Consider the following 27441-nt stretch of genomic DNA (forward strand, 5'->3'; position numbering starts at 1 on the left):
CCACTAACACCCCAGGCAATTAATTTTTAAACTGTCCCAGCTAATTTTTAAACTGGCGATTGGCCTGTGATAGTGCCTTATTTCTTACACAGTGTAGTTTTACTTTTCAAGGTTACTCCTGTGATACAAACATACTTATTTCTTCGAATAAATATTTTTGACATGATAAAACTGTCTACTATTGAATATAATTGATACAAAAATAATTATATCAATAAGCTTATATATTGCTTTTAAAAAGTGACAAAAACCTAAAAATTAATGAAAAATAAAAAAATCGATTAAAATTTAAAAAAAAAATCAAAAAAATCAACAACCCTGGCGCGCGCTCGAAAAAATTATATTCCTCGCGACTGTAGCGCGCCCTAGTAGACTTGTAAATTAAAGTAAAAGGCGGTGACGTAAAAGGCAACATATTCTATTTTATTCGTTTTATTATATAGAAACATCTGTTATGAAGATTTGACTTATTTTATAACTACAGAATATTTTAAAGTCCTTAAAAATAATTATACGAAATTTATCAGTGAAATATAGGAATAAAATTGGGGGGGAAAATGGGAGAAAATTCTACAATAAGAGAAAACGATTGTCAATATTGTTTAAAGGGGGTATAGCCTTAAAAAAAAGTTTATAACAGAAACAAATAAATTAAAAGTAAGAACCATCTTTATTATAACAATAATGATTAAAAATAACTTTTTTGAAAAATGAATATATCTTAAGGTAAAAAATCAACTATTTTAATTTCTTCAGACTTTTGGGTTAAAATATAGGAAATTTAATGAAGTTAAGAAGCATCTTCATTATTATAATATTAATTAAAAATATAACTTTTTCGAAAAAAATTAAATATTTTAAGGTAAAATAATATCAACTATTTTCATTTCTTCAGACTTTATTATTATATTATTAATTAAAAATATCACTTTTTTTCGAAAAAAGTAAATATCTTAAGGTAAAATTAATTTCTTCAGACTTTTGGGTTAAAATATAGGAAATTTAATGAAGTTAAGAAGCATCTTTATTATTATATTATTGATTAAAAATATCACTTTTTTGAAAAAAATAAAATATTTTAAGGTAAAATAATATCAATTATTTTAATTTCTTCAGACTTTTGGGTTAAAATATAGGAAATTTAATGAAATTAAGAAGCATCTTTATTATAATATTATTGATTAAAAATATCACTTTTTTGAAAAAAATAAAATATTTTAAGGTAAAATAATATCCATTATTTTCATTTCTTCAGACTTTATTATTATATTATTAATTAAAAATATCACTTTTTTTCGAAAAAAGTAAATATCTTAAGGTAAAATTAATTTCTTCAGACTTTTGGGTTAAAATATAGGAAATTTAATGAAGTTAAGAAGCATCTTTATTATTATATTATTGATTAAAAATATCACTTTTTTGAAAAAAATAAAATATTTTAAGGTAAAATAATATCCATTATTTTAATTTCTTCAGACTTTTGGGTTAAAATATAGGAAATTTAATGAAATTAAGAAGCATCTTTATTATAATATTATTGATTAAAAATATCACTTTTTTGAAAAAAATAAAATATTTTAAGGTAAAATAATATCCATTATTTTCATTTCTTCAGACTTTATTATTATATTATTAATTAAAAATATCACTTTTTTTCGAAAAAAGTAAATATCTTAAGGTAAAATTAATTTCTTCAGACTTTTGGGTTAAAATATAGGAAATTTAATGAAGTTAAGAAGCATCTTTATTATTATATTATTGATTAAAAATATCACTTTTTTGAAAAAAATAAAATATTTTAAGGTAAAATAATATCAATTATTTTAATTTCTTCAGACTTTTGGGTTAAAATATAGGAAATTTAATGAAATTAAGAAGCATCTTTATTATAATATTATTGATTAAAAATATCACTTTTTTGAAAAAAATAAAATATTTTAAGGTAAAATAATATCCATTATTTTCATTTCTTCAGACTTTATTATTATATTATTAATTAAAAATATCACTTTTTTTCGAAAAAAGTAAATATCTTAAGGTAAAATTAATTTCTTCAGACTTTTGGGTTAAAATATAGGAAATTTAATGAAGTTAAGAAGCATCTTTATTATTATATTATTGATTAAAAATATCACTTTTTTGAAAAAAATAAAATATTTTAAGGTAAAATAATATCCATTATTTTAATTTCTTCAGACTTTTGGGTTAAAATATAGGAAATTTAATGAAATTAAGAAGCATCTTTATTATAATATTATTGATTAAAAATATCACTTTTTTGAAAAAAATAAAATATTTTAAGGTAAAATAATATCCATTATTTTCATTTCTTCAGACTTTATTATTATATTATTAATTAAAAATATCACTTTTTTTCGAAAAAAGTAAATATCTTAAGGTAAAATTAATTTCTTCAGACTTTTGGGTTAAAATATAGGAAATTTAATGAAGTTAAGAAGCATCTTTATTATTATATTATTGATTAAAAATATCACTTTTTTGAAAAAAATAAAATATTTTAAGGTAAAATAATATCCATTATTTTAATTTCTTCAGACTTTTGGGTTAAAATATAGGAAATTTAATGAAGTTAAGAAGCATCTTTATTATTATATTATTGATTAAAAATATCACTTTTTTGAAAAAAATAAAATATTTTAAGGTAAAATAATATCCATTATTTTAATTTCTTCAGACTTTTGGGTTAAAATATAGGAAATTTAATGAAATTAAGAAGCATCTTTATTATAATATTATTAATTCAAAATTTCACTTTTTTTCGAAAAAGTAAATATCTTAAGGTAAAATTAATTTCTTCAGACTTTTGGGTTAAATATATGTAATTATAGGAGAAAAAAGGAAGGACGTTAAATAATAGGAAAAAATAGGAAATATACGAACTGTGGTCACCATGTTATTTGTAAAGCGAGTAGTTCCCTGTATCAATGAAGATAATCTTTGAGGCCCACGATCGCAATCATAACTTATAAAATATTTCGATATTATTGAATTGCGTATAATCGCTGATAAGAGGGACGGAGAATAAGTCCCGTCCCACGCTCCACATTTTCAAAACTAGCTTTTCCCTTTTTATACATTTTTTAATCGTTTCTATACCCCCGCAAACCAATGTGGGATAAATTTTTTCGTTTTCAGTTGATCACAATCCTTTTTTATAAACTGGCCTTTAGACAATAAATTTGAATGAAAGCACGATTTTTCTCAGGCGGATGACGGGATGCTGGGGGGCTGCAAGGGGGGAGCGAGATAAAACAAGAAAAATATTGCTTATCTGTTTTGATAAGGAACGTCGCGATTATATATTTCGTTAATTATTATCGCACACGTGTTTGTTTTTAATTATAATTTCGTAAATCAAACTGTTTGCGATTGAAATAAAAAGGGTTAGTGCACTCTGCGAGCCGGTTTCAGGGAAAATACAATTTTTATATTTTACATAGCACCGGTGTTTTTATAATAGTATATTTATTTAAAATAAATTCCAAAGACATTTTAAAAACGACTTCAGTGATCATTTTAAATTTTGCTGTAATATTATTTTCTCTGAGTAATTTAAGTAAATTTTAATTATCTTATACACCGGAGGCTATTTAACAGTATTATAGTTAATTTAAAAATAATTTAATTCCGAAAATGGTCAAATATAAAATACTAAGCTAAAAATAGGTCCCGATGTAATAGTTTTAGTAAATCACTATATGATGTATTGCAAAATGAAACGAATAGTATTAGCATATAAAGCGGTGAATACTTCTCTCGTACGATATATATTATATACTTCTGGTTATACTTTTTACAAGTTCGATACATAAAACTTATCTCTCTCACGACAAAGAAACATGTGACTTCGCATGCTCCCGTTGATTGTTTAAAACAATTTAGTACAGTGTTAAATATATGAAGTACTAGCTTTGGAAATATGGTTTTTATATAAGTAAATATCCCAAGTCAGTCCCCCCACCCCTGTGAAACCTTTAAAAAATTGAAAATTTCAAAAACGTTAAAAAAAAAAATCGATTTTAAAAATTTAATTTAATCAAGTTTAAATGCAATTTGGTCAATTGGTGGACCCTTAAAATACTTCAGAGTCCCATGTTATTTTCAATGGAAATAATTCCAAATCATGTTGTCAAAAACGTTTTCGGTTGCCATGGCAAAACGAAAGCCCGTTGCAACTTTTCCCTTGCAGATTATTTAAGTTACACGGAGCTGTACATTATACCCGACTTTGAACAAAATCGGTGAATATCACCTCGGGTCGTCTCCTTGTAAGTTCTGTCCACTTTTACCGCTGTTACTTAAAACGGACAAATTTGCTTCTTTGATCAAGCTTAACAACATGTTTCAATTTCAAAAACATCTGTCGAAAGCCAAATCCCATAGAAGAAGCGCGATGTCCTTTGATAGTATTTAGCTTTTTATTATGGACGTTTTTAACTTTTCGCGTATTTATCCGCATACTTCAACTAGCGGGAAATACTCGCCCATATGAAACTACGTCTTTCGTAAGAGATTTATATCACAAACTTTGAAGATCAATTACTTAACCGTAATCGGGCGAAATGTGTAAGGCAAATTATCGTATATCGAGTTACGTGGTTTTCCCTAATTACGTTATCAGATAAGGATTTGTATAAAACGGGGAAAAGTGCAGACGCGGGAAAAGAACGCGAATAAAAGTTTCAAGTGGGTATGCGCAACCCACCTGCTGTTCCTCGAACGGGAAAGCCGCCGAAGCAAATACAAAATAGATGGAAAGTTCTAGGCGCAGCGACTCGTATATGGCGCACGGGCACGTCGTTTGGGGGGCTAGAAATCGGAGGTAGGTGTTCGGAATGCCATCGAGATTGCCATTATGGCCAATGGTCCGTTCGAAATTCACGCGTGTAGGTAGACAACGAGAGTTCATTTTTAATCCTAAAATGGGGCCCCGTCCCACCCATCGACCAAATCTACAGATATCGAATGACGCAATAACTACAGAAAAAATAAAAACAAATGTGGTTTGTCGTCAACCAACAGACAGATTTGTCAATATCCCGAAAACGTTCGTCTTGGGTAACTAGCCGTAAAAATGAATAGTTAATTCCTATACCTTCAAACGTGACACATAGTGCCGAGTAACATCGCGTGCGGAGACGAGAGAGCTGATAAAACGAAAAAAATACAGTTCGGCGCTTTAAGGGTGGAAAACCACTATCGTTCAAAAACAGTCTCTGGCTGACCACAGAATATTTTAAAATTATTTAAAGGAATCATAGGAAATTTATCAGTGAAATATAGGAAGAAAATTGGGAGGAAACTGAAAAAATTAGGAGGAAATTCATTATACAATAAAAGAACGGTTGTTAAATTGTTGAAAGGGGGTCAGGGGTGTTAACAAATTTTGAGTTTAAAATTCCCTGACCATTTTAAAGACCGAGAACAGGGCGATTTTCTAGCCCTCTAATCATGTACTCGATGTTGTGACGAGTGACAGATTAACTGACCTCTATGACAAATTGATTGGCAGCTCTGACCACTTGGACAATTCTGGATATTGTCAAACAGTCTGAGCCGTCGTTCAAGCTGTCACTCCTCAAGAAATTAACAAGTTCAGATATGGGGGGGGGGGGTCAAAATTCGAGCACGAGAAAATATAATCTCTGTTCTCGGCCTAAAAGAGATTTTCCCTGACTTATTTAAGGCCAAAATTTTCATGTTATGTTATATTTTACTTCTATCAGGAGTTAGTAAATGTAAAAAGGTTATTGCAATGTTGAAAAAATTAGCCAAACTTTCAAAGAAATAAATGATAATCATGGAATTTGTCATAGATATAGAGTAAAATTACCTTCAAAAAGTGGCTAAGATAAGATTGAATTCCCTGACCTTTTTTTACAAATTCTTAAAATTCCCTGACCTTTACCAGACTTTTTAGACCCATTTAAAAATTACCAGGGGGGTATAACCTTCAAAATAAAGTTGATAACCTAAAAAAAAAAAATTAAAAGTAGGAACCATCAAGAGATAACCGAGGGGCTGATCACTCCGCGTAATCGGTGTACAGAGCCGTACCTTTGACTGTACTAATGGGATTACGCGTAATCTTTTAAGTCCCTGCCTTTGGCAGTGCTAATCTAAGCGTAATCCGGTGTACAGACTTTCTAAGAGTGGTTAGCCCCTCGGAGATAATATCGGGGACAAGTGTTGGAAATAAGCATCTTTAAAAACTAAGACGTTTAACTATTTTAATTTCTTCAGACTTTTGAGTTAAAATATAGGGTATTATAGGAAATTTAATGAAATAATAGGAAAAAAATAAGAAATGACGTTAAAGGGGAACGGTCACGCTTTAACCAGTTAGATAGCCCTATAGCCCATTAAAAACTAAAATTTATGGCGAAAACCGCATCAAAAACTATTGAGTGGTTAATTTTTAATAAAATAAAGAAATTTCGGGAAATCGAAAAGCGCGCGTCCGCCGCGACACCTGGTGAGAAGTCGGTGAGACAGAAAAACCACGTAAAAGCGCACAAAATTGTTTTGCACGCGCGGCGCGTTCCAGTTGTAAGAGACCTAAGCCTAAATTGCGCGATTTTAAAAGTTAGGATAGTTCGCAAATCGTTCATACGGGGTTAGGGGCGCTGGCGGCAGCCCCTAAGATGGCGGCGAAAATTCGAACCCAAACACCTGGCGTTATTTTTCGTTTAAACGTTTTGGGCCAAAAGCTATTTTTTCAAGACAAAAAAACTAAAGGTACGTGTTAGTATATTGAAAGTCTTGTTAATCTTTTGATACGGAAATAAGGCCATATTTGGAAAAGATTGGCCGATCCCCTTTAAATTATAGGAAAAAATAGGAAATAGGAACTGTTGTCACCCTGCTGTCTGGCCGCATTTGCGATAGATCCTCCCCTTTTGTCACGTGAATCAGTGATTGCCTAGCCCTACCCTCCAAATTCTGTGTATCGAGAAAAACGTGGAAATCATATTTAAACATTAATTTAATTCAAAATTTATTATTTTGAGTTTAACTATCAGCCTCACTACAGACAACGACGAAGTGAATCGAAAAGCCCTCGATATACTATCCCTCAATACTCTGGGACCCAGTTTTGGACATAACCACCCGTATTAAAGGCAATAGGGTACTAACACTCCGTAGCTTTGGCTGTAGCCGCCATTTTGGGTAGAACTTTTTTCAATAGGAAAAAGCATGGGAGACGAAGTGTGACGTAGAACTGTTAGCTCCGTATAACAGTCGCTAGATGACTTAGGACTTAGGGACTTTAAATACTGTTTAAGTGTACTTTTTTACGCTGGTTACCTCGATTTGGGTATATTCCCATTCGATCGAAATCCCATTCGACCGAATTCAATATGTTTCCGAAATATAGCCCAAAAGGCGGATTCGGTTCATTGGGACCTTTTGTTTTGTTTTTTACTTCTGCCCCGAGATATAGCAGGGTACGCAAAAAACGTTATACCTAAACAAAATTGCTACAGGTGTACTAACGGTAAGGTTAGGTTAGGTTAGGTTAGTCTCTCACTTCCCTAGGGTGGCGCGCTTTGATAAATATATTTATGCTTTGAACTTTTTATTTATATCAAGAATACAATAATTCGAACAATTTCATTTTTTAATGTGAATGGTTAAGTTTGTAGCAATTGCGTCGAGTAAGGCTAACGCGACTTCTTCATTCGAACCCTCGTTTGTGAGCTATTTTCTCCATTTTAGCTAACTGCCTCCAATAAGACTATCAACACTTATTTATATAACAAGTAAACCGATTTAAAAAACGTCTCATAAAAACGAAATTTGATGTACTATAAAAAATAATATAAACGTGCAAAATTGGGCTGTAAACCGCACAATTGGGGTATTTTCGATCGATTGGGACTCAATGTTAAATCGTTTTCGAACGAATGGGATTTCGGTCGAATGGGACCAAAGCTCGATTTGTTTACAAAGTCCTTTTTTACCTATCACATGAACCCAAACCTTAATGTTCGCGTTTCCCTGCTCCCTGGTTTTGCGCTTGTTGCAGCCTACTTCCAGGGGCTAGTAGGCCACACTTTGAAGCTCTCTGGCGCTCTTTTAACTCATCGTAGGAAAAGGGGGAAAAATAGGCATACTTCTCAACTCACCCCTACAACTCCTTCAAATTTTTGCAAAATCATTTGAAACACCCTGTATACCTTTAATGTTAGGGTCAACCATAACAAAATTTATTAAATTGGTCCATTTCCCAGAGTATAAATCGGGCGCCATCTACGACGCGGCGCACTAAGAAAATAAAGGCGAGAATATGGTTTCGTGCATTCTCGGAAAGGATAGTATCTATCCCTCTGTCTCAGACTCAAAGTGTAGACTGCATTGCGGGTGAGTCTCTTTTACAGGGGTCTACCTGCGGCTCGGATTAGTCATCCGTGAGAGAAGGGCATACGTGATAAGACGTGACAGTGAATCACGAACCGCGTTTCTGAAGCGGGTTCAACGATACAGTCCTCCGACATTCGCCCGGGAAATATATCTTTGCGCACTAACTTGAGTGGAATTGTCATAGTCAAGCGCCTTTCGTAGACCTTAAACGAACTGTCAGGTTAGATAGTGGACTAAATAATGTAACTGAAGAATTCAGGGTTGGAAAAACAGGGTTCGTACAAAATTACCGGAATTAAATTCCCTGACATTTCCAGGTTTTCCCTGACCAAATTGCAAAATTTCAATGACCATTTTTGTAGAATTAATTTATATTTTGAGGTAAAATCATGAAAAATATTTATTCTGTATTTTTAATACATCTTTCAAAAATTTATTCGCCGGATTTTTTTGGGGTCCTTTTAAAATTCCCTTACCTTTTTGGACCATTTTAAAATTCCCTTACTTTTTTGGGGTCATTTTCAAATTCCCTGACTTTTCCCTGACCTTTTGGAATCATTTTAAAATTCCCTGACTTTTTGGAATCATATTAAAATTCCCTGACTTTTCCACGTTTTCCAGGTCGTGTACGAACCCTGAAAAAAGCCGGATTTTATTGAAATAAACCAGATCAGTGGTTTTAACTGGTTATAACCGGTTTTGTTTCGGTTAAAGCCGGCTAAAATGTAAACAGCCTCTTTTACTTGTGCCATTCACTTTCTAAGTAGGAAATTGTCGGCTGTCATAGTTTTAAATTAGAAACTAAACGAAGTAAGCAAAATAACCATATTAAATACAGGGTTGTTTGATTAAAATCAAGTCGATTTAAATCAGCGATTTAAATCGCGATTTTAATCAAATGATTTTTTTTTTAAATCGTTGATTTAAATCTGTTCCTATAAAAGATTGTTTAAAAGTTATTAACTTTCCATAAATGAGAGATTTACTATTGAATTATTATATTTTAGACCAATTTTGTCATTATATTACACTATTACCTATCACTACCACGATCCCTTCCCCACCTCATTTTTGGTTCTTTGAAAATTATGGACTCTCCCAGGCTGAGAAATAAGGAATTGTTTTAAACTGGACCTGTGGCCAGTAGAGCCTAGGTAGTTTAATTAAAAAACTGGCCTCTGGCCATTTACCATTTTTAACCTTTAAAATCCGGCTTTCATAATTTATGGTCAAATTATCTACTCTTGACAATATGTGCTAGGGCATAGGCTTAATAGGTTAGTTATTATGGGTATTTCAAAATTTTGGAGTGTTAAATAAAGAACTATAAATCTTGAAGGGAAAAACTTTGAATGGATTAAGTTTTCACCAGGGCCACTAACACCCCAGGCATTTAATTTTTGAACTGGCGATTGGCCTGTGATAGTGCCTTATTTCTCACACTGTTTAGTTTTACTTCAAGTTTACTCCTGTGATACAAATATACTTATTTCTTGGGATAAATATTTTTTGACATGATAAAACTGTCTACTATTGAATATTATTTATACAAAAATAATAATTATATCAATAAGCTTATATATTGCTTTTAATAAGTGACAAAAATCTAAAAATTAATAAAAAATAAAAAAATCGATTAAAATCAAAAAAATCTGATTAAAATAAAAAAAATCGATGCTTTTGATTTTTTTAAAAAAAATCAAAAAAATCAACAACCCTGATTAAATAATAAAATTCTTTTGATTTCCCTATAGTTTTTGTTTATGTTTTGAATTTTAAACCTACCCCCGTCCCCCTCAATTAGGGGATAATTTGAGCTCACCCCAATTTGTTTAGATATGAAACAAATGATAAACTAAATAAAAGCTAAAATTTTAGTAAAATATTGTAAATTTTTTTAATTAAAAAAAAAGCCAAAAAATTAAGGATTTTTTCAAGCGGCTATAACCGTGTTTAACCAGGTGGTTATAACCGGTATGGCTGGTTCCATGCCAACCCTTGAAGATACATTTTATGAGTAAATGAAATTATTTCTAAAGGGAACGATATTTAGTATACAGGGTGTTTCAGAAGGTTATGCAAAAATATTAAGGAGTTGTATGTAGGGGGTGAGTTGAGAAGTACGCCTGTTTTTTCCCATTTTCCTACGATGAGTTAAAAGAGCTACAGAGAGCTTCAAAGTGTGCCCTACTAGCCCCTGGAAGTAGGCTGCAACAAGCGCACATTAAGGTTTGGGCTCGTGTGATAGGTAAAAAAGGACCTTGAAAACAAATCGAGGTAACCAGTGTAAAAACGTTAACTTAAACAGTATTTAAAGTCCCTGCTGCTTGGTTTTGCGCTGGTTGCATCCTACTTCCAGGGGCTAGTAGACCACACTTTGAAGCTATCTGGCGCTCTTTTAACTCATCGCAGGAAAATGAAAAAAAACAGGCATACTTCTCAACTCACCCCCTACAACTCCTTAAAATTTTTGCACAACCTTTTGAAACACCCTGTATAGACGAAAATGGTATTGAACAACGTGATCTTTTCCACGTTGTGGGCATCGCGTGCGCTCGAGATTCACGAGAAAAGAGCGAGAGGAATTTGTCAAAAATGTTAATGTTCTTTCCCTTTCTGGATCAATGTCTGGAACGACAAAAAGATATTCCCTTATTCTTTTTATTTCGGAGGGATTCCCGGCGGACGACTCTGACAGCGCTATTTGGAACGTCAACAGCGGAACGATGCCCGCAGTAAGGAGTCTACCGCGCAGTGATGGGCACTCTCCTCTCACCGTGAGATCAGTGAGAGCAATTGAGAGGTGGTGAGATGCTATAAGCATCTAACGGAGAGGAGAATAAGATGAGTTTCCAAGCTACGAATTTAAGTGAGAGGAGAGTGAGAGGAAATTATATTTTTGAAAGAATGTATTTGGAGTGTGATCGAGGTTAATTTAATTAGTGAAATGCGTAGAGAGGAGATCAGCTAAAAAGTTAGTTTGCGGCAGGGTTGGCTGGTTTAAACCTTGGTTTAAATCATGGTTTAACCCAAGTGATTTAAAAAAAAACCAATGGTTTTTATAATAATTTGGTTTTTTTAATTAACTAAAAATTATTTCAAAATGTTTGTACATTTTCTTATCAAAATGATTGATTACATTTCTAAAAAATGTACAAGGTGACCACATTTCCCATATTTTCAATACCTTCCTATTCACCCCTTAGGTTTTCTCGTGTAGTATATAATATAGTCGTGTACCCTTCTTCATCCTATATTTTACTTAATTTTATCTACTGTTTCTCGATAAGAATCCTTATTTTTGCTTAGGGTTTTTCCTATATTTTCCTTTAATTCACTTGAAAATTAGCTATTTCTTCAATAACATTTTTGAGGCATTTTCCTGGTCACCCGGCATTTATACAAAATCAAAAATGAAACTATAACTAAAACTTCGTTCTGGTGAGACTTGTAAGAAACGAAACTAAAACTAAAACTTTGTTCTGGTCACGTGAGACTTGTAATAATACTCTTAAAATGCACGGTGAAACAAAAGCAAAAAATAGATTAAGAGTAAAATAAAGCAGTTTTTAATAAAAACCTGATTTAAACCCAACAAACCTGGTTTAAACCAAATAAACCGGTTTTTAAGGTTTTTATGAAAAAACAGGGTTTTTTTCCCAACACTGGTTTGCGGTGGTGAAAGGAGGTGAGTTTGAATTTAAAATTTTTAGAAACGGGAATGAAGTGAGAGTTATCACAAAATTTTCCAAAATGCCCACCACTGCGAGCTTCGATTTTCGAAACTTTCCTTTTCGGAGTTGCTGGCGAACAAGACGAAACGACAAAAGAAAACATTTCGACGATAACTCGACTCTCTTCTCCGTTGAAGATGCTTTTCGATCTCTAGATTTTTATAAAATATTTTAGTTTTTAGTTCTACGCACTGTCGACGAACCCATTCCAGTTGGTAGAAAAATAAACTTTGTTATTTATGACTGGAGTCTCAACTTTTGTTTTATCGGTCCCCTTATATTTATGGGTTCAAATTTGTCCTATATACGAGATCAAAGCGGCGCGTTCATACTGGAAATCCGAGGGGTTGGACATTTACCAAAATCCCGTACACTTTGTCTAGAATCGCAAAATCTTTTAACTCTCTCTATGGTAAATTAACATTGAAATCCCAAAATCACTTCAAAAAGTAATGATAAAATCGCCAAAATCTCTACGAAATCCCACAATCACTTCAAAAAGTAATGATAAAATCGCCAAAATCTCTACGAAATCCCACAATCACTTCAAAAAGTAATGATAAAATCGCCAAAATCTCTACGAAATCCCACAATCACTTCAAAAAGTAATGATAAAATCGCCAAAATCTCTACGAAATCCCACAATCACTTCAAAAAGTAATGATAAAATCGGCAAAATCTCTACGAAATCCCACAATCACTTCAAAAAGTAATGATAAAATCGCCAAAATCTCTACGAAATCCCACAATCACTTCAAAAAGTAATGATAAAATCGCCAAAATCTCTACGAAATCCCACAATCACTTCAAAAAGTAATGATAAAATCGCCAAAATCTCTACGAAATCCCACAATCACTTCAAAAAGTAATGATAAAATCGCCAAAATCTCTACGAAATCCCACAATCACTTCAAAAAGTAATGATAAAATCGGCAAAATCTCTACGAAATCCCACAATCACTTCAAAAAGTAATGATAAAATCGCCAAAATCTCTACGAAATCCCACAATCACTTCAAAAAGTAATGATAAAATCGCCAAAATCTCTACGAAATCCCACAATCACTTCAAAAAGTAATGATAAAATCGCCAAAATCTCTACGAAATCCCAAAATCACTTCAAAAAGTAATGATAAAATCGCCAAAATCTCTACGAAATCCCACAATCACTTCAAAAAGTAATGATAAAATCGCCAAAATCTCTACGAAATCCCACAATCACTTCAAAAAGTAATGATAAAATCGCCAAAATCTCTACGAAATCCCACAATCACTTCAAAAAGTAATGATAAAATCGGCAAAATCTCTACGAAATCCCACAATCACTTCAAAAAGTAATGATAAAATCGCCAAAATCTCTACGAAATCCCACAATCACTTCAAAAAGTAATGATAAAATCGCCAAAATCTCTACGAAATCCCACAATCACTTCAAAAAGTAATGATAAAATCGGCAAAATCTCTACGAAATCCCACAATCACTTCAAAAAGTAATGATAAAATCGGCAAAATCTCTACGAAATCCCACAATCACTTCAAAAAGTAATGATAAAATCGCCAAAATCTCTACGAAATCCCACAATCACTTCAAAAAGTAATGATAAAATCTGCAAAATCTCTACGAAATCCCACAATCACTTCAAAAAGTAATGATAAAATCGCCAAAATCTCTACGAAATCCCACAATCACTTCAAAAAGTAATGATAAAATCGCCAAAATCTCTACGAAATCCCACAATCACTTCAAAAAGTAATGATAAAATCTCCAAAATCTCTACGAAATCCCACAATCACTTCAAAAAGTAATGATAAAATCGCCAAAATCTCTACGAAATCCCACAATCACTTCAAAAAGTAATGATAAAATCGCCAAAATCTCTACGAAATCCCACAATCACTTCAAAAAGTAATGATAAAATCGCCAAAATCTCTACGAAATCCCACAATCACTTCAAAAAGTAATGATAAAATCGCCAAAATCTCTACGAAATCCCACAATCACTTCAAAAAGTAATGATAAAATCGCCAAAATCTCTACGAAATCCCACAATCACTTCAAAAAGTAATGATAAAATCGCCAAAATCTCTACGAAATCCCACAATCACTTCAAAAAGTAATGATAAAATCGCCAAAATCTCTACGAAATCCCACAATCACTTCAAAAACTAATGATAAAATCGCCAAAATCTCTACGAAATCCCACAATCACTTCAAAAAGTAATGATAAAATCGCCAAAATCTCTACGAAATCCCACAATCACTTCAAAAAGTAATGATAAAATCGCCAAAATCTCTACGAAATCCCACAATCACTTCAAAAACTAATGATAAAATCGCCAAAATCTCTACGAAATCCCACAATCACTTCAAAAACTAATGATAAAATCGCCAAAATCTCTACGAAATCCCACAATCACTTCAAAAAGTAATGATAAAATCGCCAAAATCTCTACGAAATCCCACAATCACTTCAAAAAGTAATGGTAAAATCGCCAAAATCTCTACGAAATCCCACAATCACTTCAAAAACTAATGATAAAATCGCCAAAATCTCTACGAAATCCCACAATCACTTCAAAAAGTAATGATAAAATCGCCAAAATCTCTACGAAATCCCACAATCACTTCAAAAAGTAATGATAAAATCGCCAAAATCTCTACGAAATCCCACAATCACTTCAAAAACTAATGATAAAATCGCCAAAATCTCTACGAAATCCCACAATCACTTCAAAAAGTAATGATAAAATCGCCAAAATCTCTACGAAATCCCACAATCACTTCAAAAAGTAATGATAAAATCGCCAAAATCTCTACGAAATCCCACAATCACTTCAAAAACTAATGATAAAATTGCCAAAATCTCTACGAAATCCCACAATCACTTCAAAAAGTAATGGTAAAATCGCCAAAATCTCTACGAAATCCCACAATCACTTCAAAAACTAATGATAAAATCGCCAAAATCTCTACGAAATCCCACAATCACTTCAAAAAGTAATGATAAAATCGCCAAAATCTCTACGAAATCCCACAATCACTTCAAAAAGTAATGGTAAAATCGCCAAAATCTCTACGAAATCCCACAATCACTTCAAAAAGTAATGATAAAATCGCCAAAATCTCTACGAAATCCCACAATCACTTCAAAAAGTAATGATAAAATCGCCAAAATCTCTACGAAATCCCACAATCACTTCAAAAAGTAATGATAAAATCGCCAAAATCTCTACGAAATCCCACAATCACTTCAAAAACTAATGATAAAATTGCCAAAATCTCTACGAAATCCCACAATCACTTCAAAAAGTAATGGTAAAATCGCCAAAATCTCTACGAAATCCCACAATCACTTCAAAAACTAATGATAAAATCGCCAAAATCTCTACGAAATCCCACAATCACTTCAAAAAGTAATGATAAAATCGCCAAAATCTCTACGAAATCCCACAATCACTTCAAAAACTAATGATAAAATTGCCAAAATCTCTACGAAATCCCACAATCACTTCAAAAAGTAATGATAAAATCGCCAAAATCTCTACGAAATCCCACAATCACTTCAAAAAGTAATGATAAAATCGCCAAAATCTCTACGAAATCCCACAATCACTTCAAAAACTAATGATAAAATCGCCAAAATCTCTACGAAATCCCACAATCACTTCAAAAACTAATGATAAAATTGCCAAAATCTCTACGAAATCCCACAATCACTTCAAAAAGTAATGGTAAAATCGCCAAAATCTCTACGAAATCCCACAATCACTTCAAAAAGTAATGATAAAATCGCCAAAATGTCTACGAAATCCCGTACAAAATAATGGCAAGTGTCAGACCCCTCGTGGAAATCACAGCAGTTTCCTCCGGAATATATATATTTCTCAGTGAACAAACTAGCCAGGTACCAACCGGAGGCCTCGTAATACCAAATAAGCGAAAACTCCGCGTTGACCGAGTAAATCTTGAGCCGCGCCGTTTTACGGCTCTCTTTAAGCCAGGCGCTCACTGCTCTTCGTAACGTCTCCGTTCTACCTTTAAAGAGGCTTTGCTACGTAACGGAGACAATGCCTCGTGGAAGGCAGGACGGTGACGAAACGGAGAGCCAATGGGCGTCTAGCTTTAGGCTTTAAAGGAAAAATAAGACACGGGCAAATTCGGGAGAGAGAGAGTCAGAGTGCGGATGTAAATGCGAAGAGCAAACGCAGGTACGCTTCGAGGGCGGGGAAGCCAAACTTAATAGACCGATTCACAAATTGCTTACGGGGAAGCAAACATTTAAGAGTGAAGCCCTTAGAGGGAGGGTTTTAACGCTATTATTCATACTAGATGGCGCCAAATAAAAACTTTTCGTCGCGGAAGGGGATAAATACTTACTGATTTATTCCAAAAACGTATACTTCTAACACTATTTTAAAGGGAATATAACCTCGGGTATTTGGTGTGGAACACCAACGTTTGCAGCTCTTGCCTAGGCATTAAAAATGATGGGCGCCACTGCACAGGGAAATTTGGAAAATTTAAGGGGTCTTCCATAAAGATTGCTTTGCGGGTTAAAATCCCGTTAAAGGGAATATAACATCAGGTATTTGGTGTGGAACACCAACGTTTGCAGCTCTGGCCGCTCTTGCCTTGGCTTTAAATGTTTGGCGCCACTGTACAGATAAATTTGAAAAATTGAAAGGGTCTTCCAAAAACCCCATGGTCGTCTCAAAACCAGTGGTGTAGTCGGGCCAGTGTGTCACCCCGGTGCTTTTTTCAAAGGCAGGGCGCCGCCCCGCCTTGGTTTTTCCATTTTGCCAGGGCGCGCCTTGCTTCTATTTCGTAAATCATTTTTCTCGTGTGTGAATTTATTATAAATTTTGCCCGCAGGAAAATACCATAACAATTTCAAATAGTTACCTAGGTACGGCCAGCTTCGATCACGCTAAAAATCGAAGTTGGACGTACATTTAGAGCGGCCGGTACAGCCAACTTCGATTACGCGCGAAATCAAAGATGGCTGTACCCAGGTAGCGCCCCGGTTCTTTTTTAGGACTACACCACTTCTCAAAACAAGTCATTCGTCCTAAATATAAATAAATACAATCTTGGATATATAAAAGGGTTCAACTCCATAACTCAGGGAAAAAATGGAATAAAAACCACGAAAAACTGAATACATTTCACGGTTTAAAGAGAGTTGGAAATTTCTACGTTTCAGACTGCTGGCGCCATCTAATAAGATTTAGGGTATTTAAAAAATGGGCCTCTAGTGGCGCTACGCCCGTGAAAGGGTCTTCTCCTTTGACAAACGCGTATCGGCTAGACCTCGGCCGCAACCTAATAGCCCCATCATCTCGAAACCGAACTTTCGGGCGAATCGGATCGATGGATATCAGACGAAATTTCCTTCTCCGGCGGCAAAAACACGAGAGATCATTCTTAACGGAAATCCCAGATGGAAATCTCCCCCAAATAAGGATGGGGGAGTTTAAGGGGGCCCGCAAATTGTATACAGATATTGTTTTTTTCCTTTGCCGGGGGCCGGGCCTGACTTTTTGTTTTCGCCAGTTTTCGGGCGAATATTCTCCCATAAAGAAAATTCATTCCAGTAAAACACCCTCGAAAGCGTTGGGAATGAAATGTAATTGGAAATTGCCAAGATAAACAAACCGGCATTTTTAAAAAATTTCCTAAAACGGCTTGTTGTAAAATCTACGGAATTCTTGGGTTTTATCCGTAACTAACGTGACCGAATATAAGCTAAACTCGAGGTAAAAACCTCGGAAATGAACGTGCCGCGTAGGAAGCATGGCGTGTAAAAAGAGTGTAATCTTGATACGCGAGCCCGAAATGGGGCGAACCATCAAATCTGCCGCGGAAAATTTGAGGTTCAAAATTCCTCGTTGTTTAAATGTCGTAATGAAATCGCTCAAATGTCCTTGTCAAGTACTTAAAAGAAAAGGAAGGATCATAAAAAGAAAATATAAACCCGCGGCGATAACAAACCACAACGAATCGTAGCAAAACCGCCACAATCTAGAATATATACCGGGTGTTTTAAAAGGTTATGCAAAAATTTTAAGGAGTTGTAGGGGGTGAGTTGAGAAGTATGCCTGTTTTTCCCCCATTTTCCTACGATGAGTCAAAAGAGCGCCAGAGAGCTTCAAAGTGTGGCCTGGAAGTAGGCTGCAACAAGCGCAAAACCAAGCAGCAGGGACTTTAAATACTGTTTAAAGCTGGTTTCACACTTGACGGAAAATTAGCAGCGTAAAGTTGAACGTTAGCGGTATATCGAATGGGAATCAATTTTCAGCTAAGCGTTTATTATCGTATTTCCGGCATATTTTCCGTCGAGTGTGAAACCAGCTTAAGTTTACTTTTTTTTTACGCTGGTTACCTCGATTTGTTTACCAAGTCCTTTTTTGTCAATCACACGTACCCAAACCTTAATGTTCGCGTTTCCCCGCTGCTTGGTTTGGCGCTTGTTGCAGCCTACTCCCAGGGGCTAGTAGGCCTGCCTTTGAAACTCTCTGGCGCTCTTTTAACTCATCGTAGGAAAATGGGGAAAAAACAAGCGTACTTCTCAACTCACCCCCTAAAACTCCTTCAAATCTTTGCATAACCTTTTGAAACACCCTGTATATTTTTAAGGATTTCAAATATATTTTGTGAAGCCCACGTCAGCAAAGCACTCAAAAATGTTTCGGAACAGAGTAGCTACTTCACGAGCAGAACCATAGAATTAAATATCGAAAAAGAAAAACAGGAACAAAGTCGAAGACGTTTTCGCTTTTACAACTGCGTAATTTGGCACGTCGGACATTCTAATTTAAATACTTTCCGTGGTCACGACGTACAGAGCTCAAAGCGCGCTCGTAAATTCTTGAAAGCGACGAAACTAATGGTACTACTAATAGTACACGATTTTTGAATAGCGAGACTCGCGAACGTGATCGAAAGATTCCGAAAGATATTCGGTCAGTACGATTACGGATAGTTTAGTATTGGCTTTAAAGGGAGTACAGGGTTGCCACATTTTTTTCACAATCAAATTCCCTGACTTTTGCAGCCTGACCATCTCCGGAGATTTTCCCTGACTTATTTGGTGCCAAGGTTTTGTAATTTTTAACCTATATTTTAGTAAAAGTTTCCTATTTCAACCGAAATTAAATTCCCTGATATTTAAACTATTTTTTAAAATTCCCTGATTTTTATAGGCCTACCCATATTCAAATTCCCCGACTTTTCCCTGATTTTTATACCCATATTCAAATTCCCCGACTTTTCCCTGATTTTTTATACCCATATTCAAATTCCCTGACTTTTCCCTGATTTTTATACCCATATTCAAATTCCCCGACTTTTCCCTGATTTTTATACCCATATTCAAATTCCCCGACTTTTCCTTGATTTTATACCAATATTCAAATTCTCCGACTTTTCCTGACTTTCCCCTGATTTTTATACCCATATTCAAATTCCCCGACTTTCCCCTGATTTTTATACCCATATTCAAATTCCCCGACTTTCCCCTGATTTTTATACATCATATTCAAATTCCCCGACTTTTCCCTGATTTTTATACCCATATTCAAACTCCCCGACTTTTCCAGGAATTCCAGGTTTTCCAGGTCGTTTATTCCCATTCGACCGAAAGAATTTTAAAATGTAGCCCAATTGGCGGGGTGATTTGGTATTTTATTTATAAGGTATGTACTATCGAAGATCCATGTTTAGGTTAGGTTAGGTTAGGTTACGTTAGGTTAGAGTTGGTTAAGTTTACTATTTCAGTTTTGGTTCAGTTACTTTTCTTGACTAGGTGAAGATAAAAATATAATTCATGCTCATTCCATTTTATTTTCCGCTCCATTGCCAACGACTTCAGTAACTAAATTGAAAACATAGCAAAAGCCAATTTATATAGCAGCGTTCGGTCGAATGGGACACTTAAAAGCGTTCGGTCGAATGGGACACATAAAAACCGCACGTTTTGGCGGAATTCGGTCGAATGGGACACCTCAAAAACCGCCTTCGGTCGAATGGGACTAAAGCTTTCCAGGTACCGTGGCAACCCTGGAGTATAAAGTAGAGCGTTCTATGCTGGGTCAACGAAGTTCATGTTTTGGCCGCTGGGAGCGCCGTTCATTGACTTTACAGCAAGACAGTGTCGACTCCACGTTTACTAGCTATTTCTTTTAACAGATATATCTAGCGTCGAAATCAAAACAAGATACTTAAAACTACATTTTGACCCAAAAGGCGGGACACAAAAGTACCCCTCGCGTTGATTGGCTCGTTTGCAAATTTAACAATAACTTAAATTATAGTAATTTTTAACAATATATTTTATATGGGATATATAATTTAGGTTAAAGTCCACTAAGTAGAGTATAAGTTGCCTTATTATAATACTCTACAATGGTTCTCTAGCGACATTATCGTTTCGCTATTTTGAATTTTAGCTTCCTGTGTCATTAATAGATGGCACCACGCTCTCCAGTAAAGTCGTTTTATCGAAGAATCGGATAGATTCATTGCCATCTCTAATAACAAGGGCCTTGTCATAATACAGGTGGCAATGATAAAGCCGACAGTTGCTTTAAGGATGAAACATACAGGCTTGTCACAATGTTTTTTAGATTCAAAGTCCCTGACCGTTTTAAGTCCGAAATTAGAAGATTTTAACTTCATATTTTACTTTTATCAGAATATCATAAATATAATTCTACTTATATTTTAGCATAAATGTTATATGCTTTAACAAAACAAAGCGTTATATTGTAACTTTATAAAAATTATCAGAACTTTCAAATAATTAATAATCACAGAATTTGTCACAGAACTAGAGTAAAATTAACTTCTAAAATGTTTCAAAATATAATTAAATTCCCTGACAAATTTCTTTAAATTTTCTGACCTGTAGCAATCTAAAAAGACCCTTTTACAGGGGTAACGCCAATAAAGGACGACTTTTAAATACCCGAAATCTTACCAGATGGCGCTAGCAGACTGAAACGAAATAAATTTCAATTATCTTAAAACTGATAAAAGTATAATTGTTTTCGTGTTTGTTTATACCAAGATTTTTCATGATTTGAACTGCTGAACTTTCGTAAAATCGGCGCTCCTCTCTTTTCGCTCTTTTTTGAGCGCTGAAATTCGTGCTCCTCTCATTTTCGTTTCGCGCTCTTTTGCCGCTCAATTCAGGCGCGGTTCTAGGGGGTGGCCCAGTGGGCCCGTGCCCACCCAAAAATTTATGATTTTATATAAATTTCCATACGATTTCCTCCCCCACTACCTATTATTTCCTGAAGTATGAGCCCACCTAAGAATCATTTTCTAGAACCACGCTGGCTCAATTTAGTTCATAATAAGCAAAGCGCTCACAATGAGAGGAGCCGTGCCCATCACTGCCTTGGTATAAGATAATTACTTCAAAGAAGAGACTGGAATGCAGATTTAACGAGGGCAAAATAGAGACTTGAAATGAAATTTCTGGATCTACAATAACTAGCCTCATCTTTCAAAACACTTTAATTTTATTCCCTTCAATATCGAACTATTTTTCTATAGAAATATTCAGGTTTCGCAAAAAAAATTCGGAATTAAATTCCCTGACATTTCCAGGTTTTCCCTGACCATTTTTGTTGAATAAATGAATGGTTTGAGGTAAAAATCTTGAAAAATATTTTCTTTCAAAAATTTATTTGCCTGATTTTTTTGGGGTCATTTTCCAATTCCCTGACTTTTCCCTAACATTTTGGAATCATTTTCAAATTCCCTGACTTTTCACTAACCTTTTGGAAACATTTTTAAAATTCCCTGACTTTTCCGCGAGGGGCTAACCACTCCCCGTAATCGGTGTACATGCCTGTACCTTTGACTGCACTAAAATGATTACGTAAATGAGTACAGATTTAGCACTACCAAAGGCTGTACTCATTTGTAATCGGTGTACAGATTGTAAGAGAGTGGTTAGCCCCTCGCTTTTCCGAGACCTTTTGGAAACATTTTCAAATTCCCTGACTTTACCCTGACCTTTTGGAAACATTTTCAAATTCCCTGACTTTTCCCTGACCTTTTGGAAACATTTTCAAATTCCCTGACCTTTTGGAAACATTTTCAAATTCCCTGACTTTTCTAGGTCGTGTACGAACCCTGATATTGGTATTTTCATCGTTTATTTGGGAAATTAAATCAAAGAATGTTTTGATCGATCATTTAGTTCAATTTGGGTTTAAGCTTCCCCGCGAATGATTATTTTTCCTCTTTCGAAAAGACGCGGAACTGGGCGTCGCGAACAATACGAAGAAAAGAAATGGAGAAGAGATAACGTTGGTTTTCTCTCCGCGCGTTATTGTTTGGAATGAATAGAATTTCATTGAAAGCGTCGAAGAAACCTAATTGAAATGGCCCTCCGTTCATTGATCAGCCCCGAGGTCGGCCCTAACTAGTCAAATGATGCCGCTACTTATCTGGCCTATCATTAAAGTCGCTTCCAAAACTATTTTGTTCCCCCGTAAGTTCAGTTGTTTGCCTAGTGGCGAGGTAGTCGAAGAGTACATATGGCTTAATAGGAAATGAAACAGGTTTCTTTTATACACTTTCGGATAAGAGGTCCGCTTTCGTGGAAAATATCCAAGGAATTCTCATTTTACGGCCGAGAATAGCGTACTATAAATGTGTATTTATAAGGAATTTCGAGGAATTTTACATTTTGGGATCATAAAAATATTCGTGGCTGACTAGAGAGGTTAAGCAAAGCGCTCTAGAAGGTTTAATAACAACGTCGGGAGCACCTCTTTCAGTTCGACGGCTAACGCATTACGCAATCACCAGGGCCGGACTTAGAGATCCTGGGCCCATAGACAGATAAGGAGTCTGGGCATTTACTCTTGTCCCTGGAACTAGGCTGTGCCTGATTTTCCCTGATTCAGCGTAGAAGTCTGAGCTCTACGGTTATATTCAGTAGCGTCGCTAAGGGTGGGCTGAAGTGGGCTTTAGCCCCCCTGCATTTCTGAGAGGGGCCACATATTTATATTAAAAGGGCCACATGTTTATAATTAAGAGGCCACATATTTTAATTTAAGAATTTTATTTGTTTTATTGCCAAGAAACGTTTTTCTGTGAAAAAATCTCTCAAAATCAATTCGTTTACTCAAAACGATAGTAGGGAGCGGAAATTGAGAGAAAGTTGAAAAGAAAAGGGCTTAAGGGAATTTAAGGAAATATCCCAGGCATGCACGTGTCCCCTCCAGGTCGGATACAAGGTCAGTAGGTGGTGCACAGCCGCAACAATAAAACGACCTTGCTCTTCTCGCTTCCTGGAAAATCTGGGAATTTTTCGATTTCACCATTTTTGCGAAGTAGGGTCAATCCAAGGTTCCCGCTAAGGGCCACAAAATTCTTAGGGGTCACCAAATAATTAGCCCACCTGTGAAAAAACCTTAGCGCCGCTACTGGTTATATTACTTAATAAAAGCTCTTAACAATCGTCGACTAAATACGCGATAATTATGCAACATTGCGATTTAAGGCTGCGTCCGTAAACTGCCAGGCAGAAATTTTGGTAATTTTAAAACCAAATCTTCTACCTAGGAATTTCTCCAATACATATTACGATTGATATTATAGATTTATCCCTTCGAATACAGTATTTACGGTCACTGGTTGGCCTAGGCGGAAATACGGCACTGGCAATCACAGGGTCACCACAGAATATTTTTAATTCCTTTAAAGGAATTATAGGAAATTTATCAGTGAAATATAGGAAAATATATAGGAAGAAAATTGGGGGAAAAAAGAAAATGGGGGGGAAAAAGGAAGCAAATTGGGGGGAAAAGAGGCAGAAAATTGGGGGGGGGGAAATAGGAAGAAAATTAGGGGGAAAAAGGAAGGAAATTTGGGGAACATAGGGAAATTGGGGGGAAAAGGAAGAAAATTGGTGAAAAGAGGTAGAAAATTTGGGGGAAAAGGAAGAAAATTAGAAATAGGAGAAAATTAATTATACAATAACAGAAAACGGTTGTCAAAATTGTGTAAAGGGGGTATAACCTTCAAAATAAAGTTGATAACCGATAGAAATAGTCGTAAACTTTCGGCAAACAGTGTTGGAAATAAGCATCTTAAAAAACTAGGACAATATGAAGACTTCTAAGTGTAAAATATCAACTATTTTAATTTCTTCAGACGTTTGAGTTAAAATATAGGGTATTATTGGAAATGTAATGAAATTATAGGAGAAAAAGAGAAGACGTTAAATTATAAGAAAAAATATGAAATATAAGAACTGTAGTCACCCTGCAATCAAGCACGTTTGCAATCGAATTTTTAAAATACGCACACCTTTCGCTAACCCTGGGTACACGAAGTATTAAAAATGTCGTTAGAACAATACTAACTAGGTATGGGTGTAGTCGAAGTACAGTTATTTGTTTATTCGTGTACCCGTGTGTACCGCTTATTTATTTATTTATTTCGCCAACTCGTCTAGGCGTATTGCAATTCAAACAAGTATTTACGTTTTTTAACAAGTACGCGGCTACATAAAAAATATATTGTCATAATTCTGCCTCGATTTGTTGACTTTCAAAATTATAATTATCAGTATTTTTATCAAGAATGTATTTATTTATACTCAGGGAGAATTAATATGTCGAGACTATCGACGGACACGTTGAGGCCCTAACCCCATCACGCTAAGGGGGGGGGGGGAGGAAAAAAGGAGGCGGTCTTATTTTTGCGTCCTCGCAGCAGCGTTAATCGCGTCGAAAAACGTAATTTTTAAGAACCAATGAGATTGCAGTATTATTTGATTTTATTAAAGCGGAGGAGCATACCGGGGGCCCCAACGGGTGGAATTGGAGAAACGCTAAAAATAATCTCGACATATTCATTCTCCCTGAGTATAAATAAATACATTCTTGTTTTTATTTAAACACTAGAAATATATTACGACGTGTCACGTAAGCCCGACAGGAATATGGCGTCGTTTTGAAGTTGTTAAATATCCGACTCCGAAGTACAAACGGGAAAACTGAAACGTCTAAAATGTTAACGTGACTCCCGACGTTGTGGTTCGAACTTCTAGAGTGCTCTGCTTAACCTCTGTTAGCCCATCTCGTATTATTACAATATATTGAGTAAAAAATACCGGTATTAAATTATTAAATATGCGTACCTGGAATCGTTTTAGAATGCCAATCTCTTTATACTAGCTACACTTATTATCCTAAGAGCAGATGTTCTTTTAGGTCTATACCTTCAACTCGGGGGCCCCGGGGTGGAAGGACAGTCACAGTTGACAATACATTTCCCATACAACCAAGTTTTGTCTCAAACTTCGACCTTAATTTAATCAATTCAACGAGAAAAACCCGAAACAGATCCCGGTTCTAACTAAAGAAAGAGTAGGAGTTTTCTTTAAAAATGATATAATGAGTTCACGCGAAGGTCAAACTCGTGTTCCACTAGATAAAAAAAGGTTTATGTATGAATGGCAATTATTGAGGTTAGTTAGGGGCGATAATTTTATTTATGAAGCCAGGTGCGTGTCACGATATTCAAATATCGCTTTCAATAGACCCACAACAAGAAAATATAATAACTGTCTACAATTGACCTTCTCAATAACAATTTTAAAATTGTGAAGTTAAATTTTTTTTTCTTATACGGATCAATTTAAAGTAAATCAAAGTGTTCGCGGATGCTTGTCTCGCAAATATAGCTTTCAATAGAGCCTTTCTAAAATAATAAGACATTATAATTGTCTACAATTGACGTTCCATAGGGTTGCCACAATATTCCCAGATTCAAATTCCCTGACCATTTTAAGTTATTTTTCCTGGCTTTTAAGCGCCAAAATTACAGTTTTAACTTTTACATTTATCAGAAATTAATAAATTTTATCAACTTATATTTCAGTACAAAAGTTATTTCAACCGTAAAAACCTTTCAAAGATCTAAATAATAAACTAGAGTATAAGTGTCAAGATAAAACTAAATTTCCTGACTTTTTCCAAATTCTTAAAATTCTAACTTTTTCAATTCCCTGGCGTGCGGCAACCCTGTTCCAAATAACGTGTAATTAAAATTCGGGTTTTTGTTTACACGATCAATTTAAGATAAGTCAAACGCCACCTTCCTCCTAGACTTTTAAATATTTTATGGCGTGTTTGGAACGTCTCTATGGCTTCACGCGGGGGGGGGGGGGGGGGATGTTTATTGACCTTGGACGAAACAAAAGACAATTGGACAAGTAAATCGGCGCTTTTAAACAGAACAATGAAAACGGTGGAAGAACTCATCTCCCCATACACTCTCCATCTGGACTTGGATGTTAAAGCCAGCCCTAAGACGAATTTCTCATCTCATTTAAAAATTCTGGTGGGGGGTTTTCAATATTAATTTTTAAAATGGAAGTGGTAGTTTATCTAGTGAAATACTTGAACTCATACTTAACTGAAATGTTTGGTAAAGGCTGTTATAGCACAATAAATTATTTTCTGAAACGTACATTTTATAATTGTACAGAAGAACTTGATCACACAAATTAGTTTTAATTTTTACAATTATATTTTTTTTAAAGAAATAATACCAAACCATTAGGCCATTATTTGGTTGGAGGAAAAAACTACCCGCTGACATGTTTAGAGGCAGTATCGCCATCTGGTGATAATAAAAAAAAATGACAATTTGTGAAATTTCTCATTTCTAATCATGCATCCCAAATATTTGTAATTAAGTGTCATATTTCAGGTTTAACCATCATTGCGATGAGCCTACGTCCATAAATGGAATTTTTAAAACTATCAACTCAACTGTCCTTTTTGTTTTCTTTGGCTCTTACCCAAAAATTTTGTTTAAAGAGAGTTTAAGAGTTATAATAAGGGTTGAAGGTTTTGATGTTTATTGAAAAAATGTTTCTATTAACTCACCCGCTCATTTAAGGAAATAACTTCACGGCCCCTTTTCAAAGCTGGCGCTCTGATGACTTTAGTTGGTCGATCCATCTTGGCCTACATGAAATGATCAAAGACAAATTCTTAAGCTTAAAATCTCAAAATACTAAATTAACTAGGTAGAGTAGCTGTTATGCGAGTTAAGTAAGAGGCTTATTAGAAACTGCAATAAACCAAGTCAGGGGTCTGATGGCTCATAAACAGATAAGATAAAAGTATCTAAAGATATGCCGCTTAACGACCCTAAATTTTACAATTAAACTGATATTAATCCAAGTTCTCAATAGTACAAAGCGATTTCAACCCTACTGTATTCATTCAAGAGCTAATAAATCATTACAGATCTGAGCCTACCTACAAGGTGCTGATAACTAAAT

General features: G+C 34.8%; 1 protein-coding gene across 7 annotated transcripts in view; it reads right to left on the bottom strand.

The window, feature by feature from the left end:
* The window catches only part of Wdr62 (WD repeat domain 62), a 47580-nt gene that overhangs the window by 19691 nt on the left and 448 nt on the right, over positions 1-27441 (bottom strand). For 6 of the 7 annotated variants that reach the window (XM_090152876.1, XM_090152873.1, XM_090152874.1 and 3 more), the window contains exon 2: positions 27041-27121. In XM_090152876.1, the coding sequence (XP_090009002.1) occupies positions 27041-27115 (75 nt within the window). In that variant the 5' untranslated portion in view covers positions 27116-27121. Of the gene's footprint in view, positions 1-2901; positions 2980-27040; positions 27122-27441 lie in introns of those variants that run through there. The other variant, XM_090152875.1, reaches the window with a different exon arrangement.

This window comes from Leiobunum rupestre, chromosome 7 (assembly GCF_980474605.1).
Source record: "Leiobunum rupestre chromosome 7, qqLeiRupe1.1.hap1, whole genome shotgun sequence".
Classification (NCBI taxonomy): domain Eukaryota; kingdom Metazoa; phylum Arthropoda; class Arachnida; order Opiliones; family Sclerosomatidae; genus Leiobunum; species Leiobunum rupestre.